This window comes from Symphalangus syndactylus, chromosome 3 (genome assembly GCF_028878055.3).
Source record: "Symphalangus syndactylus isolate Jambi chromosome 3, NHGRI_mSymSyn1-v2.1_pri, whole genome shotgun sequence".
NCBI lineage: Eukaryota > Metazoa > Chordata > Mammalia > Primates > Hylobatidae > Symphalangus > Symphalangus syndactylus.
Window position 1 is genome coordinate 109,836,507 of NC_072425.2, and position 20,945 is coordinate 109,857,451.

Here is a 20,945-nt window from a genome sequence, read left to right on the forward strand (position 1 = left end):
ATTTGCATATTACATAAAATGGCCAATTTAATAAGCTGGTTCAGGGTCTCAAGATATGTTTGTATATACACACAACAACAAAAAATTCTATAAATTATTATTATTTTTTTTTGAGACAGGGTCTCACTCTGTTGCCCAGACTATAGTGCAGTGGTGCGATCCCAGCTCACTGTAACCTCTGCCTCCTAGGCTCAAGTGATTCTCCTGCCTCAGCCTCCCGAGTTGCTGGGATTACAGGCACATGCCACTACTGCCCAGCTAATGTTTATATTTTTAGTAAAGACAGGGTTTCACCATGTTGGCTATGCTGGTCTCAAACTCCTGACCTCAACTGATCCACCTGTCTCGGCCTCCCAAATCGCTGGGATTACAGGTGTGAACCACCGTGCCCGGACTAAATTCATTTTCTTAATAGAAATTTTCTTCTCAAAATTTATTTGCACTCTCCACTACAAAGAGTACAAACAAAAGATAATGATTTTGCCTTCCCAGTCTTTCTACCCCTTAGCTGCAGATAAGAAATAAATAAGGTCAAGAATCTTAATTTCTGATCTTTTGCAAATAGTTCAGGTCTGGGCAAGTGGGCAGTGGACCTCTGAGGACTGTAGCATGTTCTTGCAGGTAGATCAACAATGCCATGATCAGGAGATATTTAGGGGATGAGATGAAGTGATAAAAAAATTATTTACCTCAAAGACTTTCCATTAGCTACAAGCTGTTGAGCTATAGTCAAGTGGATCAAACTGGAAAATAGTCATGGCTGTTTGCAACATCTCCATTCTCTCAACCCACAAAGCAATGTTGTAGAATTAGTCTTGGCATAGGAAAGTACATATTGTTTCATTAAAAAGACTCAATGCCCTCCCCCCACAAAAAACCCTCGCCTTTTGAAAAGCCCATTGAGATTAGCAGCAGGTGGAGAATCTGGAGTCCCAAATTCTTATGCCCATAGGACTCCTTTAGCTCCTCTTTTTGCTTTTGGCTAAATTATGTTTCCATGCTATCTCTTAATCATCTGGATACTGCTATTTCTAGTATTAATTTATCAGCATTTCTTAGGGGTAATAGAAAGTACTTTAAACGTTAACTCATGGAATGCCCTGTGGTTGTAAAATGAGCTTAGCTTGCATAGTATCTGACTCTTCAACATAGATCTACAGAGGAGAATTTGGTAATGAGATAGCATCAAAGAACTTGGACCCATCCAAGGGGACTCTGAGGTTGGAATACAGTGAGAGCCTAATATGGCTATAAAAATGTAAATTAACTAACTTTCTTAATTATACAATAAAATCGGTAAAACCATTTTCTCTGTTAAAGTTAGGACACAGCAGTTCAACGTACTTCCTTTCACTCCTATTTCTGATGTATAAATTTTATATGTACAAGCAAAATATTCTACTTTCACTTTATCCCATGTATTTCTCCATGTTACTTGGCTTAATAACTGCAATTTTCAAGACTGTATCATATTTCATCTGCTTTGGTAAACTTTAATTTACTTATTTATTTTTAAAATATTTAAATGGTCTACTCTGTTCTTAATAATTTGTTGAATCAGTTTTACATCAGTTGTTTCAACATTTTTTTCATTGTTATCATAATTATCACTGAAAATTTTAGTTACTAACCATTAAGGTGGTTTAAGGAATTTGGTTAGACAGACTTTAATATTGTCAAATACTTCACAGTGTATTTGAGTTTAGGCAAAACTGGGCCTGAAACTACAGTTAACCCTTACAGGGACTTAAAGTACATAGACAGGAGTATGAATTTATTCATAAAGACACTTTTGCACACCAATTGACTGCTGAGCATACAAGACCATGAAGATGCTGAATGCTTAAACATTTCTTTTAACTTTGAAAATTGTCTTAAATTTTTATCCCTAGAAACTTGCTTTTCCATTTTTTGCATTTCTCCCAAATGATGCCAATGTATCTTAATATATGAAATTTTATATATTCACAAAATTTAAATTAAGGGGATTGTTATTCATTTTACAAAAGATATGTGAATAGAAAAGGCATATTCTTTAACTTAAAATAATTTACGTATTACTTTTAAGAAACATGTTGTAATATGCTGATAAATGTATAATCAAGAAACTATGTCTATAACAGTCACAACAGAGTTGCAGTCACTTTTGCAACCTCCTCCAGCAAAATTAATTTTTCCCTCATTTGCCCTCCCATATAGCTTCACGCAAAGTTCTGCTGTACCCTTTATCATCCTGAAATTTAAAATGTCATGGCTGGAGGATGAATAGAAGGAGAAGAGTAAGTGTTGGTAAAATTGCTAACATCAAATTAGGCATAAATGTGAATGGAATCTTGTTTATTTTCTTTACTTAATTTCAAGACATGATCTAACATAATAAGTTTAAAGAAGAAAAAAAAATACCTCTTCCTTTAGCATTGCTAAATGATTCCTAAAGGATCTCTCAGCTTGAAGATGTTTTGGTTCTTCTATCTCTGACCAGGAAGTCATACATATTTTCCATGGGCAACAACATGAAAATCCAAACTCTTTAGCATGTCATTAAAGACCCTCAGAATCAGGCTTCAAATGACTTTCTCTGTCCATGTCTTCTCACTCCGTACCTCCCAGCCCCTTAGCTCTATCAGATCAGACCCTAGAGATGCTGCACTTTGTGACACAGCTTTGCTCTTGGTGTTTGTGTCCTCTTTTTGAAAACATCCTTCTCCTCCTGTATGCCCATGCAAAATCCAATGCCTTCTTTTGTTCAAAATCTCTTCCTTTGGAAAAACATCTGCTACCTCCTCGAGCAAAATTAATATTTCCCTTATTTGCCCTCCCATATAGCTTCATGCAAAGTTCTGCTGTACCCTTCATCATCCTGAAATTTAAAAGACTGCATTTGTGTCCCTAAATTGTGAGTGTCTTGAAGCTAGAACTGTCTTCTTACTATTGTCTAGTAGAGTACCAATATAGTGTTTGCTAAAAGACAAACAAACAAAAAAACTTCCTGAAAGAACAGGAGATTGGTGTATGGTGAGTTGGTTGGATATTCACTAAGTCAATCAATATTTCAAAAATATTTAATGGGCATAGATTATGTGCCAAGTGAGGAGATGGGAAATATAATGGTAAAATGAGGATAAAACTGTAAACGAGTTCCTGTATTCTGACATTTAGATTCCAGTGGGGAAGAAAGACAAATGAACAGGTGACTTCAATACTGAAGGGCTAACACTTGCTTTGTTCCCAACATCTGTAAAGTAGCCACATTTTATTCATGTTTACAAAATATATTCCACACGCTGTCAGATGCCCTGATAAATTCTATCACTGATCCTGAGTCAAAGGCTGGAACATCTCAGGGTTCTTAAATCAGACATTCCCTGCTTTGTTGGTGACTCTTTCTCCATTTCCACCTATTTTCATTTAGAAAGTTGAAGCCTTGAGAGTAATTTCTCTCTTCAGATTCTGACATTAGGCAGCCTTGTTGTCAGTTCAGTAACCATTTAGAGTTCCTTCCATTTGATTGAGAACCTGTCCCAGATCTCCAGCTTCTCTGACTTTACATCCTGGGTATCACATTGGCTTTAAAACCTTATCTGTGTTAAGGTAGTGATCAAGGTCAACATCTCCAGTGACAAGTTATGTGGATATCATGTACTTCTTGACATCAAGTGGTGAAAGGGCATCTCATCTTAGTGGTATTCTTCTCCAAAACCCAAAACCCCCATCTAATCATGAGAAAGCATCATGAGGGACATTCTGCAAAATACCTGAGCAGTACTCTTCAAAAGCATCCAGGTCATAAAAAATAAAGTTAATATTAGGAGAAGTTGGGTTAAGGACATAATCCTCTGTGCTGGCTTTACAACTCTTCTAAAAAATCTAAAAGTACTTCAAAATAGAGTTCAAAAAACAAAAACAAAAACAAAAACAAAAAATAAAAAACTAAAGAACATAGCCCTAATCTGACTGACTGCTACTCAGGTTGAGTAGATATTCTGGATTCTGAAACCCCAAATGCACCCAGATTTCCATGAGTTACTTCATGGGAGCTGGGTAGGAAAAGACCCAAGTCCCGTTTTCTGACATAAAGTTGAATTTATGCTGTGTCTAATAGGAGCTATCTAAAAGCCTTTCTGAGTCCTATAAGCAAGCTATGTAAAATGGCCTGAAGATTTAGTATCATATGGCCAGAGGCTCTCCATGCGAGGTCAAACTTGATGCATATAAAAAAGGAAAGTCACAGCCCCTGAGATTAATATACAGTAAAAGTCTTTCAAGATTTGGTTTACTAGTCATCAAGAGGATAGTAAACGATGCTCTAATGTAATTTTCAGATGATACCTGTGTGAACACAAGAATAGGGATTTTTATCTATTGTACACTACAAAAATTGAGATATTAAATCAAGAGATCCAGAATCATTTCATATAGCTAAAAAAAAAATTTGTGCTGAATAGTAATTTCTTCAAGAAGGAAAATGTTACCAACCTAACTTGTATGTTAGAGTTAATGCATGATACTTGTGAAATAGAGCAGTGTTTCTCATACTTTATCTTAGGACCCCTTAAGACTCTTAAAAGTTAAAAGGAACCCCCTAAGAACTTTTGCTTCTATGGTTTGTAGCTGCTGACATTTACTATATTCAAAATTAAAACTGTTAATTACAAATATTTACGTAAGAACTCATTACATGATAACATGAAAACAGAATTTAAATAAAAATAACTATATTTTCCAAAGAGAATTAGTGGGAGGAGTGGCAGTGCTCTACAGTTGTGCAAATCTTTTTAATGAGTGGCTGGATAGAAGAGAGTTGGGTTCACAAATATGTTTCTACATTCAATCTATTATGATACATTGTTTTGGTTGAAGCAAATGACAAAAATATGGGACTACAACAGGTAAGTAATTGGAAAAGAAAGAAGTATTTTAATAGCCCTTTCAGATATATTCTTCTTTTACAGTACAACAAAACTCAACAAGTGGTAGTTTCTTAAGGGTTAATTGTACCAGGGAATCTGAAACTATATCAATGAACTCTTCGTATTCTGTTACCTTAGTATCTATTGGTTTATTTTAAACTTTCAGTGAATATTTTATCCATGCATTATTTTGCTAACATGCATTGATCATTTGGAAAACATTGATTTAGTGACTTACGCAGGTATTTCAAAGATTGACACATTTCACTACACAATATCAAAAAAAATCACATTTGTTTATATTACCACCAATCTCATCATTACTGTCCAGTTCACAGTGGCAAATAAAAGCTATCCATAGTGTTCTCAAATTCAAATTTTCTATTGAAAGCTCTAATTTTATCAACAAATTACTATTGGTTTTTTGCTTTGCTGACAAACTCATTTTTGGTTCCTTTTTGAGAAAATGTCTGCCAAATACCTAAGTTTGAATAACTATAGTTTTTCCTGTCAGTCATTCTTTCAAGTAAAAACCATGTGCCTGGAAAAAAGCAGTCAGTTCAGCTTGCAACTCAAACAACTGTACAAGAGCTTTTCCTTGAGACAACCATGGTAACTAGGTATCCAGCGGAAATGACTTAGGCAAACTTCCCATTTAGTCACACAGTATATTAAGAAGACATTTACCTAAAAGTAGAGGTTTAATAAAATCAACACTTTTAACTTCCTCATCAAGAATATTATTAAGTGAAGCTTCCCCCCCCAAAATTGAATTGTGTGGTTGTGAAGACACAGTGCCCAGGAATACAGTTTAGAGTGTCACTGCTTTGATTCATGCTAAGGAGCCAGCAGTTTTACCCTCCATTGCTTTTGCACCACTAGTGCAAATGTCAACACAGTGAAAATGGCAAAGAACATCTTAGTGTTATTATGAAAACAGTTTTGACCCCATGAAGCCCCTGGGCATGAAGCCCCTGGGGATCCACAGGGTATATGGACCACACTTTGAGATCTGCTGACATAAAAGACGATGATAAAACTATCACTTCTTTTCTTTAGTATCCAGGGACCTTCTCTGAGGAGAACTCACAAAACTGAAAGTAAGACTTTTAACACACGGTTACTCAATCCACAGAGTTGTGGAAAGGTTCAACAAAGAGTATGATAAATATAATAATGTCAATATGTACCAGCAATTAGTTAATGGAGAGGAGATGGATTGAGAAGAATGTAAAATAGTGGAGAGTCTAAGAAGTCAGTGAGTGCAGAGCTGACTTTGCAATGCGGAATTGAGAGGAGGGGCTGGAGAAAAGGGTAGGCAATGAGACCAGGCATGCACAAACACCACCAATTCACCCCTGCAGTCTGTAGGGCCAGGAGCCTTCAACTTGCCTGTCTTGAGTGGTAAGGGCTTCTTACTTAAAGGTACAGACTGGGAAACCTACTTGTAGACAAATATACCCAATTATTTTAACATTTTTTTGACAATGTTTTCCCTCAAAGTGGTTTATTTATTAATCTAATAAATCTGTCAGTTATTAACAAGTTGGGTTTCAGTGAAAGAAAAAAAATCCTAACGTTAGGTGAACCATTTCAGACAGTATTCTATAAAAATTTTGTTTTCAAGGCCAGCTTCTGGACCACACAATACAATTCCCAAATGAGGGGAGGGGTGGATTCACACTGATGTTTAAATTTTTATATTTGACAGAACTAATGCAATATATCTTGACAGCTATATACAGTAGCTTAATGCTAAGCTTTTTATGCTGAATACAGAATGGAATGAATTTTGCACCAGTGTTTTGGACTAGGAGGTTTTAAGATTCCTATTCACATTACACAGCAGTCTGAGGCTGCTTGATAAAACAAGCCTTGGCTATTTAATAACTGCCTCATAAAATGTCTCAATATTTAAAAGAAACCCAAGGCAAAGACATTTTGAAAATATACATTTTAACCAGAATCTGGATGCTAAGTAAACATCCTTTAGTGTTCAGCCAGAAAGACTGCAGCTGTGGCATTTGTGACTTAACAAGATGAAGATCTCCATGCCAAAAGATAAATGATATCATAAAAGTTTCTTATCAAAACAAAATACGTTTTCGGATGGAATTTATGTTTAAAAAAAGGCTTTACACAAAAGTTCATTTGATACATTGTAAAAATACTGGAAGCTTTTAATTTGGAGTTTAGTATGAATACATGTGAGGCAATACTGTTTTCTGTTTTGCCACTGTGTTCTCTTTTTATAAACTGCAGATTAATTTCCTCTATAACAGCAACTTTTTAGTTTAGTTTTGTTTGTAAATAAGGTTACCGTAAATTGTTAACTTTATAGTAGAATATTAAATTCTAGATGAATTGACATGTAGGCAGCAATGAAATTGGAGAACTTCTCCTTTAAAAAAAAGAAGTTAAAATTTTAACATTGTACCAAAATAGGACACAGTCATATTCTAAAATGTACATATATTTTTTCACATGGATTAGATACAAATCTCCCAAAGGGCATGTGGTCTCTTCTATCAATGAGACTGCACATGAATCCGGAACCCTAGTTTGATTTGTGCAGCCTAGCTAACCACTGAGTATAAACACCAACCCTGTTATAATTCAGTATGCAACTGAGCTAGTCTTCCACACTAGCAGAGGGGGGAAAAATCCCTCTTATTTTCTAAAGTTGCCCATCTCTATCCGCTTCTGTCAAATTGCCACAATTGCCCAGATAAAACATTTGAGAGTATGTCAGCTTTAATTAATGTAACATGACCTGACCACTTCCACAGTTAAGAATAAAGAAGTTTGCTTTCTTTAAATCCAAAGCTCAACCTGGAGATTATGCTAAGTTGCTTCATTCATAGTCCACACTCCTCTGCTCATGTCAGAAGGACAGCATTTGTCCCCTCTAGTGATAAACAAATTATACATGAAATCAATTCCACTTCACAATCATTTTCCCTATTGGGTATTATCTTTCCTTCCCTGCTCCCTCCAGTTAAGCCCGCATCCTGTAACTTGCTAATGAGCTGAGAGCTTTCTGTTCCAGGTGGCACCCCCTGCCTCGAAGTCATGACATTTCCCATTTCGAATGCTGCTGGCATTTTTCGACAGCTCCTGCTAACTAGCCTTTTTGACCTGCACTAAGAGGAACTCATCTGATCGAATCCTCTAACCTGCCAATCATTCCAGCAAATGATCTTCACAGTCACTCCCAAGGCAGGAATGGAAGGAAAAAAAAATAAAAAAAGGAAAAGCGAGTGAGAGAATGAGGGAGTAGGCAAGCGGCTGCCTCTGCAGCTACCTAATGAGAATACTTTAAGTCTCTGAGGCAGCTGAAACACTGAAAAACTGGTGGGAAAATTAGGACACAACTGAATGCCTGGCTCTGTAATTACTGATTTCTTTCCATCCTGAGATCATTTTGAGAGCAACACCTCTGAGATGTGCCAGTTTCTAAAGAACACAAGATATATCCCACCTTACGTAGAGAAAATAGATTTATTTCTCCTGCCACTATCAATATGCAATTCTCATAATCCCACTCTGTCAAACAGCATCCTTTGCAGAATTAATTATGTGCTATAAGCTCGTTAAGTGTGCATTTGTAAACTAGGGATGATTATAATATTTGCCACAGTGAAGAAAGAACCTCTTTTTTTCTCAGGCATATTTTAAATGTTACCAACATTTAGGGGTGTTAATTTTTACATATCCACATAAAAACAAACAGGTATGGTGGAGGTTGGTATGGCACCAGGGAGGATTAAATTCTTGACACCGACAAAAAGAGGATAATCTGGGCATTCTTAACTAATAGAGGTGAAATAATTTTTTTCCTTCCAAATTTTTCCTGCCTGTGCAGAATCAGTTTACTTAATTATATTTAAACTTAGTGGGGCCTTGGCCCACAGAATAACCCTATTATTTTAGGAAGAATGATCCGGAAGATGGTTAATTTGGCAATGTATCACAACTCTAGGTATCTTAATATGCAGTAGATTTGTTGACCAAGGAAAGATACAATATAGTTATGTGTTATCATTATAACATTGTATGTAATAATGTAAAATAAATACTGTACATGACTTAATTGCACATTATAATCACACATCTTTCCCCATTTATAGTAATTAGGCCAATAGCCCCATATACAGTAATTATTATATGTAATTGAGGGCATTTTACTAATTGCATTGAAAATGATAATCCAGAGCAATTAAAAATCCAAGGGCACTATACACAATGCAAACTACATTAAGACAATGGTGATAATTTAAAGTGAAAAAATTCACCCAAATATTGAAGTTAACAGTTCAGTATTTGATTCCATGCTTAGCTTACAGGGTTATATTTATAATGAGATAAATTTCCACCAATGGCTCACTTTTGTATTTTTTTTTCTAGATTGTGTACATTATTTCCCTAAATGGAAAAGTAACCTTTGATTAATCTATGATGTTATCTTCACAACTCAAGGACTGCTGAAAAATTATTATTTTTGGCTGTATGAATGGTGTGTGTTTGTGTTTGTGTGTGTGTGTGTGTGTGTGTGCATGCATTGGTTAGCAGAGAAAGCAGCTATCCTAAATTCCAAAAGATGCTCAGTAAACCATTCATTTGCACAACCAATTTGATGCTCTGAAAAGCTTTATTCATAGAAGCAATTCAGAGTATTTCAAACTTTTTGTTAATTATACTTGTAATACTTTAGCTAAAGTGTTTAACTTTGTCTATCAGAACACATTCGGGTTACAATTTTCATTACATTTGCTATCTGTCTAGAATTTTAATGTGTTTAAGGACATGAAACCCTGGCTCTTGTCCCCAGGCCCCAGTGTCTAGCCCTCCCTGATCCCACTCCCCATTTCTACCCAGACAAAGCTCCCATGTGAAGAATATCGCAGGAGGAGTGACGAGCATCCGTGGGATAGCAGGAATAGTTTCCAGCTTCTTTTTGCCTTCCCTTCTCGACATTGTCATTTAGACATTGTCCTCTGTGAATTCAAATGTCATCCCAGACCATCAGCCCACTTCAACTCAAACAGCCTCCTTTTATGCTTAGATACTTCTTAGAGTATCAGCAGACCACAAAGACTGTCTAGTAGGACTCAGCTGCTATACTGGTATTAATAATACAATACAGTGCACTTAGGGCATAGACAATTCCTTCTGTATCCCAAATTCATAAGAATCAACATTAAATGAAAAGGAAAAATACAGCACCTGAACTGATTCTAACTACTTTCTATATGTGACTGCTAACTTCCTTGTAATAAATATTGTGGTTACTAGCCACATCACAGCTTGGGCCCACTATTTACAAGAAAGCTTCACTCATATTATGCTGCTGGCTAAATAGTCCCTAAGAAATTAATTTGGGTTTTAAGAAGTCAGAAGATGCAAGGCTATTCCCCCCGCCCCTCACCATTTTGAAAGCTCATTTGACCTGGAAATGCTGAATCACAAAATTATAGTCAATTTTCAAGGATCCATAGGCTGATGAACCAATTTGTGAAGCATCAACCAGTTTCCTCTCTTTTAGCCACTTTGCTTTTTAAAACCTTAATCAGAGAAAAAAAAAAAGGAAAAAAAGGGCAAAAATTTATTATTTTTATTTAAAAAATCACTCTAAATTCTTTGTTTTTAAGAAAAACACTGTTAAATATTTAAAGATAATGGAGCTTCATTTCAGTAACACACATGGTTTAGTGAAACAATGTCTGTGTGCACAAATTTGTGTGTGATGGTGGAGAGAATCAATATGATAAAGCAAATGTAGCTAATGTAGTAAAATGTTAACACTTTGGGGAGAGTGGGTGAAGGGTATCAGGAATTCTTGTGCTATTCTTTCATCTTTTCTGTAGACATGAAATTATGTCAATATAAAAAAAAATGCTTGAAGGCTGGGCATAGTTGCTCATGCCTGTAATCCCAACACTTTGTGAGGCCAAAGCAGGATGATCGCTTAAGGCCAGGAGTTTGAGACCAGCTGAGACAACATAGCGAGACTCCATCTTTACAAAAAATTTAAAAATGATCCAGGTGTGGTGGTGCACACCTGTAGTCCTAGCTACTCAGGAAGCTGAGGTGGGAGGATCGTTTGAACACAGGAAGTTCAGCCTGAGCAACACAGCGAGACCCTGTTTCTTAAAAAAAAAAAAAAAAAAAAAAACAAAATAAAACAAAACAAAAATGCTTTAAGAATGCATTCTGAAGGAAGCATGATACAACTTTATTTTCATTCTGCTTTGTGACAATCCCAGTAGGTGGTGAGAGCCTGCGAGTCCTCTGCCTACACTTGCATGGGGTTAGGGTGTTAGTGGTACAGAGTACAGATCAGAGTTGACCCAAAGAAAAGAAGGGGTGGAGAGGCAGAGAAGGGACAAGGAGGAGAGAAGAAACAAACTTGCATTAGCATTTAAAGGACAGAACAGACTCCCCAGAGTAGAGAGGAAGCTAAGGTAAGGTGGGGTGGAGGTGAGGTGAGGTGGGGAAACTAATAGCATTGCAGCCTCTTCTCATTTGGATATTCATAATATGCATCATGCATTTTGAGGTTCAAAGTGCTGTCAATTTCCCAAATAAGATGTATTTTTTAATTGGCAGTCATGTGGGGGTAATGGTAACAACTAGGGAATCTTCCAGATGAAACTTGCAAAGAACACTAAGGTTTGTTTCCCCTCTGAGCGTCATTTCAACAATTGTTGTCAATTACATGAGGTAACAGAAATAATAAAACTGCAGATGTTTAATAGGAAAAAAAATTTGTAGGATAATGCAGAAAATGGCAGTTTTTGCAGGAAAAACCCCAGAAATCTTCCTAGTACTGAAAGAAACCTAGATCTAACACTTGTGTTTCGTATATATTGAAAAGTGCTGATGGATATTATCTCTGTTTGTGTCTATAGTTGAGAAAATGCAACACATCTTAAAAGGACCTTTAGTCAATAGTCAAAAATATCACACAATGAAGATATCACACCGTCAGAACTGGAGTTTCTCTCTGTACTTGCCTGATTTTTCACTTGGTAGTATACAGGCCAGGCAAGGCACTTTCCAGCTATACTGCTTGCTTTCCAAAAGCTTCTCCAAGTTTCTGAAGGGCTAAGCGCAGCAGCCTCTTCCAAATGCTTCCTTACAAACAGGTTGGCCACCCAGTTCTGGGTCCAGCTGACTGGATCAGGGCTCACAGCCTGACCTCAAGGCAGCCTACAGTCAGTCAGCAGTTTCTACGGGGGTGACTGACACAACAGCTTTGCTCTCTACTTCATGATGATGGCTACATCAATCAGAGCCACTCTCTGGGAGGGTTTGAATCTGAGGCAAAAAGAGGTCAGCAATAGACTGCCCCAGAAGTAGAAGGACAAAGAGAAATGATAATAAGCAGGATCCATGAATAAGCAGAAACAAGTCAGCAGAAGCCCTGAAGTGAAGGGAACATGAAAGCTGTGTTAGTTGATGCAAAGACAGAAAAAGTGAGCCGCCATAATATCACAGCATGGAGGAGAGCAATAGGTGGCTGTTCTTTAGGAGCAGTTTCCAGAGTTGAGATGGCGGTTGGGATGGGAAACAGCTCTAGGTGGCCTACCGAGTAGGAACCACCATTCTACTAACGTTCAGACAGTGCTGCCACAGTCTTAAGCACCAGTACATTGTGTTCTGTCTAAAAGCAGGTTTCTAAAAAAATCTTTATCTCATTTAATTAAATTTCGTGGAGCATTCTACTCTGTTTACCTAACAGCCTACTTATAGGAAATTACTGCTTAATGACCAAGCAGGGAGTCTGACACATTTTTTTTTCCATTATCATGTAATTCCTACATAATGCGGATTTACAGAAATAAGAGGCTAAAAGGTAAGGAGACGGTCACCAAAATATGCATGCAGTTAACTTCTTGCAATTGAACCAAATAAAATTCTTTCATGCACTAGACAAATATTTGTAAATTTATTAGGAATGGGGTCTGTGAACCAACTGATTCATTGAAAAGAGATATTCCATAATGAGCACATACTATTTCAGAAAAATTACAAAACATATCTAAAAGAGTAGAGACCTTTCTTATCCCTTATATTTAGCTAAAGGAGAAGTAGAGTGACCATGCACTTTCTATGCCAGTTTAGAGTAAGTGGAAAATTAAGCTCACCAGAGGGATGCGTTTGGTATCACTGTATGCAAAAATAAGTCATACTAATGGATGTGGTATTCAATACAGCTTCCAGTCTTTTCCTTGGGGAAAATTTCTATGTATATTTAAGGCTCTCTGATTTTAGAAGGGTCTTACACATCAGTGCTGATAAAATGAGTTAGAAGAATCTATGAAATCTTTACTCATATCTTTAGAGGATAACAAAATGTAAGAAGCACAGTATTTTGATAATCCAGTGGCACCTACCCCATTTTTAACTTAGGTGTTTATGGTTTGCTTCTTATTTAATTTGGTTACAAGACTCTGAAACCAAAATTGCTTTCTGCTGCAAAGCCAAATGCATCTCATTAGATTTTCCACTAAGACCAATTTATGCAAATCTGGCATTATTAACTAAATAATTAAAGTGACCTTGGTATGCAAGGAAAGAAATAATTTGGCATTGAGGTTTGGAAGAAAAATTAGGACTTGAAACATTCTTGTCTACTCAGTCCTCTATCATTTCAAAGACAGAAGTAATATAATGCATTTTCCACATTCACCTCCTTGTAACTCCCCAAAGAGAGGTGGTTAAAATGCCGGCCCTCGGTCTTAGTCTCCTTTAGCCCCCAACCCCCTTGGCCTCCCTCTCCTTCCCAATCTCTCTAGGCATTACAAAGAATTGGGACATTTGAGGAAATTTAAGATGCCAAAGCCTTCTCTAAACAGTCAATGAATTCAACAGCAACAGCAAAATCAAAGTCTAAGAAATTACAGATTGTTCTCTAAGGATACCTTATCTACGTAGACATTTTGCTCTACAATGTCTACATGATATTCAGTATTGGTCAGAGTAAGGCCATTCCACAAGATATAATAGGCCAATAAATAGGCTATATTACTTGATCTCAAAGATGGTCCCATTTATTTAAAAAGTCCACAAAGGTGAGACATTAAAATAATTTATTTTTCTGCTGACTGACAGAAAACTCTTAGAATCCATCTTCCCTGTAGCTTTTCTGAGAAACGGAGTTGTTTCCTCAGCATTATGTTGAATCAAGCTGAGGCATTTGGATTGGAAGAAAACTACACCAACAATAATACTAAAGCTTTATTGGGCCAGGTGCCATGACTCATGCCTGTAATCCTAGCACTTTGGGAGGCCAAGGTAGGTGGATCAACTGAGGTCAGAAGTTTGAGACCAGCCTGGCCAACATGGCAAAACCCTGTCTCTATTAAAAATATAAAAACTAGCCAGGCGTGGTGGTATGCACCTGTAATCCCAGCTACTTGGGAGGCTGAGGCAGGAGAATTGCTTGAACCCAGGCGGGGGCAGAGGTTGCAGTGAGCCCAGATTACGCCACTTCACTCTAGCCTGGGGAAAAGAGTGAAACTCTGTCTCAAAAAAAAAAAAAAAAGCTTTACAAGTTGATGTGAAAAAGGCAAAACTCATAGAAAAAATATTTGTATTGCTATCAAATAATTCTGGAGGAAAAGCTTCTACTGTGTTATAACCTGACATCTAGTTTAAAAAATATATGTGAAGAAAATACATTTTTACATTTTTGTAAAGGCTTTTATATACTGATGACTGTAGTTCTGAGCACCTTTTAAAAAAATCTCTTTTCAATTAGCAACCTTTGAGACTTTCTGAGCAACGCTTCTGTCCTGTGAGCTTGATTTGATTTCCCAAGGAGGAGCTGAGCTGAAACACGTTCTAGCAGCTTTGACTGGCTGGGCTCAGGTCAGGGGATCTCAAAAGAGCCAAGAAGAAGGAACACAGCCTTGCAATTGAAATTCAGGCTTGCTTGTGTGCATGTGTGTATGAGGCAGCAGCACAAATAAAGTCCACTTTTTATTTTGTTCCACTGAATTGGCGAAGGGATTTATAAAGCCACGGCCCTCATTATGATAATGCAGGTTAAATACTTTAAAAAAGCATATGCTGTAACCCTCATGAATCAAAACCATTCTCAATACCAGGAGGTAGCTTGTCAAAAACCTAGCCCCACTCTTTGTCTGACCAATTGAAATTCAGAGTGGGAGTACAAATGCAACCGAGAGTTGTGCTTTTTGTTCAACAGGGAGAAATAACATGAAGAATGAAGACTCTTACCTATGGAGTGGCAAGTTTAACAGTAACATCTTCTGACTGTCATTTATACATCATACTTTATCTGGAGATCTTTTATCTCCAAATCATTCATAAATTGCCACCATGCCCCTGATAGGCCAAAATTGACCCCTATGTTGAGGGTATTCAAAAGCTAAGTCCAGAAGTAGCTCAAGATACTGGCAGATTACCCATAAGACAATGTGTACAGTTTAAAATTTGCTCTCTTTACCATGCTATCAATTTAGCCTGTTAACATATTTCAAACTAAGAGAGGGAGGAAGGAAGAGGAACTACTACAATGCTGCATATATCCTTTGAGTTACTTGAACACTTTTTATTTTATTTATTTACTTTTTGAGAAGGGTCTGGCTCTGTCACTCAGGCTGGAGTGCAGTGGTGCAATCTCAGCTCACTGCAACCTCAGCCTCCCAGGCTCAAGCCATCCTCCCACCTCAGCCTCCCAAGTAGCTGGGACTATAGGCACATGCCACCACCACGCCCAGGTAATTTTTGTATTTTTTGTAGAGATAGGCTTTCACCATGTTGTCCAGGCTGCTCTCGAACTCCTGAGCTCAAGCAATCTGCCTGCCTCGGCCTCCCAAAGTGCTGGGATTACAGATACATGCCACCATGCCTGGCCTGAACACTTAATTACTGAATATCAGAACAAACACATACTTTTCTCTATAAATCAGCACATAAAAAGCCTTCTCCACAGTAACATTTGTTCTCTATTTGTTTCAGAGACTTGTGTTACATTAAGTATGTATATGTATATAAATTATATATATACTAAAAATTTTCCAAAAATACTAGGCATTTCCATCTGGCAATCAAGAAAGATGGCCTTTTCAGAAGTTGCCATCCCAGGCTGGTCACTACGTAGCACACGTGATGTGATGACTGGGCCAGGCTGACATGGCTAGAGGTTGCCAAGTTTAGATTATGCTTCCTATCTGCAGAATAGTAGAGGACAAAGAATTTGATAGTAAAAGAGAAAAACTTCATAACGATAAGGTCCGTACCAGGAGCCAGACAGGAATCAGAAATAGGTGCAGTGGCCCAGATGGGAGCTAAACTAAACTGGGGAGTCTACATCCCCTCCAAAGGAGGCAGCAATGATTCAGTTATGCGCAAACACTTCTGGTAGGAATGTGAAGGCAATATTGCTAGAGTTGCTTATTTTTCAAGGAAAACCAGAAATCCAGACTTTTGTGTATAGTCTCCCCATTTTAAAATGGGAACAACTAATGAGAAAAATTGCATGGGCAAAACAAAGTAGGTCTGTGGCTTAGATATAGCCCAAAGTGAACCTTTTTCTAATCTCCATGAGGAATGTCAGTAGTTAAAATGACTTGCTTATAACTAAAATGGTTTGCCTATGACTACATAAATAAAAGCATAAGATAAAGTATAATTTTAGTTAGAATCTAGTAGGTGCCTGAAAACATGGAAATAACTGAGTGCATTCTATCTCAATAGAAGGTCTGATGAATGCCATAATGCACACAAGAGACTCGTAGGATAGTTGGTGAAAAAACGAGTCTGAAATATTTCACTTAAAGAATCTGTTCAATATCCATTGAATATTACTTTCCAGGTAAAGCAGGTCATCTTACCTGTGTGCTCTTGAGAATGTGCTGCTTGTCAGTGCTTGCTGTTTGATAGACTTTTGCCGTAACTATTGTTTTTCCCAAAGGCCCGCATGCTTTCTCCAGCTTCTGGTTGCAATCTCACATTTGGGACGGTAAAAATAGAAGACACTGTGGACAGAATATGAAGTTTTCATTTATATAGTTATAGACATTTAAAATCATCCATTTTTTTTAAAAAAATGGAGACTGAGATGCAAGTTTGGATGCCCAGCACACTGAACATCATGGTATGTTTTGATCTTTGAAATGCCAGGTGGTTGCAGGCACACACACATTTGCAAACATATGATAGGACAGTCGGTCTTTCCCTCAGAACCACAGCTCAGACTATCTCCCGCATTTCTCTGATCTAGAGCAATGAACTTAGATTGGGAAACAACATATTTTGCCCTTCCTTTGTGCCATTCTTTCATTCATTGGAAAAATATTTATTGAGCCTCACACTGTTCTGGGAATTTCAGAATCCTGTACTAAATAAATCAGAATGAAAGGAAATCCCTGTTGTTATAGAGTCCAGTTGGGAGAGACAGGCAATAAGCAACTGAACAGATATAATATATTAAATAGTGGTAAATGTTATGAAGAAAAATAAAGCAGAGAAGAGAAACTGGAAGTTTTAGGGTGGAAGGAGGTCAGTGAAGGCTCTCCTGAGAAGGGACATTGGTGCAGAGAATCAAATGAGGTAAGAGGGCAACCCATGCATATATCTAGAGGGCGAGCAAGCACAAAATATAAGGAGAGGAAACAGTGACAGCTGACTTTAAGGAGGCAAGAAGAGAAGCAGGCAAACCAGGTAGGAGGCAACTGTAAAAATGTGGGTGAAAGATGGTGAGTGACTGAGGGCAGGGTGATAGCAGTGAAGTGAGGAGTGGCGTGCGTGATCCTGGATATACTGTGAAGGTAGCAACAACAGCGTCTATGGAAGAACTGAATGTGGAGTGGAACCAAAAAAAGATGAGTTAGGGACAGCTTCCATCAACTGGAAGAATGATGCTGCTATTTATTGACAAGAGTAAGACTAGAGAAGGCGCAAGTTTGAGGGGAAAGATGAGTTCAGTTTTGGTAAGATTAAGTGTGAGAGGTCTACTAGATAGTCAAATGGAAATGTTGAGTGTCAGTTGGATACACAAGTCGAGTCAGGGAAGACAGGACTGGAGATGGATATTTGAAAACTGTCAGTGTATAGATGATATTTAAATCATGAGATGGGATGAGATCATCTAGGCTCCAGGGATCCGTGCAGATAGACAGATCTGAGGATTCAGCCCCAGGACACTCTAATGTGAAAGGTCTGGCAGATGAGGAGAAATCAGCAAAGGAGTGTGAAGAGGAGACTTGAGTTTTCTGAACTAAAGGAAAGCAATGAGAGAATACTGTCCTGGAAACCAAGCGAAAGAAGTATTAGTAGGAGGAGATGGTTGTCAATTGTGTTGAATCTTCGATAGGCTGGGAAAAGACGAATGAATAGAGATTTCGAAAGCCAGGCATTGTGGACACAAAAGCCTGGTTGGAAAGGATTCAAAACAGCATGAAAGTCTAGGAACTGAAGGCAGCAAATCTTACATCTGAAATGGGTGCACCTGTTTTATTTTTAAAACGATGGCATAGAGCTACATTAAGAGCATTATGCTGTTCTAGGACGATATACAGAACATATACAGGAATATGTGGGAAAATCGACAAACTCTAGAGCTAGAAAGGTCCCTGGAGACTACTGTGTCCACCTCACTTGCTGCTTAAGTGAGAAATGGGAAGCCCAGAGAGACTAAGGCACTTGTCAAAAGTTCCCTGGCTAGTTAACAGTGGAGCTGAAGCTGCAATCCAGGTGGTCTGATTCCCAGTTCAGTGCTCTTCACACTATACCGATTTGTTGGCCTTCTTTCACTGAATTTGAGTTTTGTGAATTAGCAAATGAGTGCAATAAAATCAAGGACTCTGTGCTATGAAGTGTATTTTGTTCATTTACTTTGACAAGGGTAGTTCAGCTTCAATTATTTATGTAACTTGATAGTATATGCAGGAGAATGCCCTGTGGTATATTTGGGAAAAGTAATGAATTTCTTCTAAATCAGCCCTCCATTTACTTCCCTGCAATTAAATCTTTGAGAAGAACTGGGACAAAGCTGTTGGGGTTTCAGGACAGAGGGAGAATGACAGGCTGCCACCAGAATTAGCCAGCTTTAACAGCCAGATCCCCAGATAACCGTACCATTATTCTTGCTTTCTGCTTTTGTAATTCCTGCTCCAGTGCCACACTAATACATTACCTCTAAATTTGGTACTATGTAACCTGATGAGGTTTTAAGGAATAGTATACTAAAGAAAGATATTACATTATTATGTATTCTTCCAAAGCAAGTGTCTGACATAAGCCCATAATTTCATTTTTACACAAATCTATGAAATAACTGCAGGGCTCTTTGTTACTCAGGCTCCAACTACACTTGATGCCCTTCTCATGGGGTCTGACATATTACACTAGGCCAAGAAGGCTCAAATCTACCTGTAACTTATTTTTGTTCCCATCTTCTCCTTTTAACCTGACTTTGCTTCCTGCTTGCATAAGTGTTTTCCTCTTGTGGAAATTCTTTAGAAAGTGCTATGAACCATCTTTAAGAATGAGAGTGCTATGGATTGAATTGTGTCCGTCCTCAAATTCATCTGTTGAAGCCCTAACCCCTAATGTGATGGAATTTGGAGATGGGGCCTTAGGAGGGTAATTAGGGTTAGATGAAGTCATAAGGGTGGGGCCCTCATGATGAGATTAATGGCTTGGTGAGAAGAGGAAGAGATTGCTCTCTCCATCCTGTGAAGACACAGCAAGGTGCCCTTCACAAACTGAGAAGAAAGACCTTCCCAGGAACCTAATCTGCTGGCACCTTTATCTTGGACCTCCCATCGCCAACAGAAATAAATGTCTGCTGTTTAAGCCACCCAATCTATGGTATTTTGTTATTGCAGTGTGACCAAACTAAGACAGCGAGGTTCCTAAACTACAGCTTGGTTGCTAAGACAATCCATTTATTGGTTCTGTAACACTTCTTTCCAGGTGGATCTCCTTCCAAATCTCCTTAAAAAATAAGCCTGTAAGAGTATTACAGGTGCTGCTGCTACTGCTGCCACTGCCACTGCTGCCTTTGCCAGATAGTGAACTTTTACAAGACTCTATGCTAATATGAAATTTAATTATAAAAATTTAAAAAACTTCTAAATATAGTCTGCAGAATACTAACCTAGACAATAAGTCACCCAAACCAGTCATTTCACTTAAAGAAACTAATTCCCAAAGTCTCCGAAGTCTGGGAATTCTCTGTTTTGTAAACATGTTTACAAGTACAGCCACGTTGTTCTAAATGGAAATGACTATAGTATTTAATACTGGGATTGTCCTTTCTTGCAACTGGATTTATGCCTCATAATGATTATCTTCTAGACACAGAAATAGCATTTCTGTAACTCAAAATTGCTACTGGAAGCATTTAGTAGAATCTTGGTTTAAAAATATAATGATTTTTCATCTTTATTCTCCCCCCTTCAAAAGGTTTCACTGCTCCTGATGTTTAACGTTATGCAAAGACGTGTTTCTGCCAATGAATATCGCCTTATGGTTATGCTTCTGCAAATAGCCTGCTGTGAGCTGATAAAGGGATTAATGCAGCCAAAATTCTTAATCTGTGAAATTACAAATTAAATTCTCATATTAAAAATACCACCCTGAGGTATTTTTTGTGGTTTTAATTCCCCTCTGGTGTTCTGCATACTTTGTGCTTGTTAATGATGGGGACAAGGCTGTCTCCCTTGGCAGTCTGCTGCCGAGTGATAATGTGTAGGCATTTACTCACTGATAGAAACTGGATTTAACCACTGGCTGATAAACTAAGTGGCAAGTGGGTAATAAGTCCATATTAACAGAAAAGTACTACTACAGAATTCAGAATTCATAGACCATCAAAATCCTGGCTTAAACTCAATCATCAAGTCAGTTGGGATTGAGATGTCACCAAGGAGGAGTGATATCAAGTTACAAGTTACACTAAACAGGAAAACAAACCATATGTTTGAGTGTGATGAGCTGTAAACTAGTAAGCCTATTTACATCATTTTTGTTTTCAGTATATAAAAATTATTTTCC

The 20,945-nt window shown here is 37.7% G+C and overlaps 1 protein-coding gene across 8 annotated transcripts in view; it reads right to left on the bottom strand.

Annotated features, from left to right (window-relative positions):
• CDK14 (cyclin dependent kinase 14) overlaps positions 1–20,945 on the bottom strand; it is a 685,360-nt gene that overhangs the window by 156,600 nt on the left and 507,815 nt on the right. For all 8 annotated transcript variants that reach the window (XM_063636396.1, XM_055272770.1, XM_063636397.1 and 5 more), the window contains one exon: positions 16,778–16,921. In XM_063636396.1, the coding sequence (XP_063492466.1) occupies positions 16,806–16,921 (116 nt within the window). In that variant the 3' untranslated portion in view covers positions 16,778–16,805. The remainder of the gene's footprint in view (positions 1–16,777; positions 16,922–20,945) is intronic.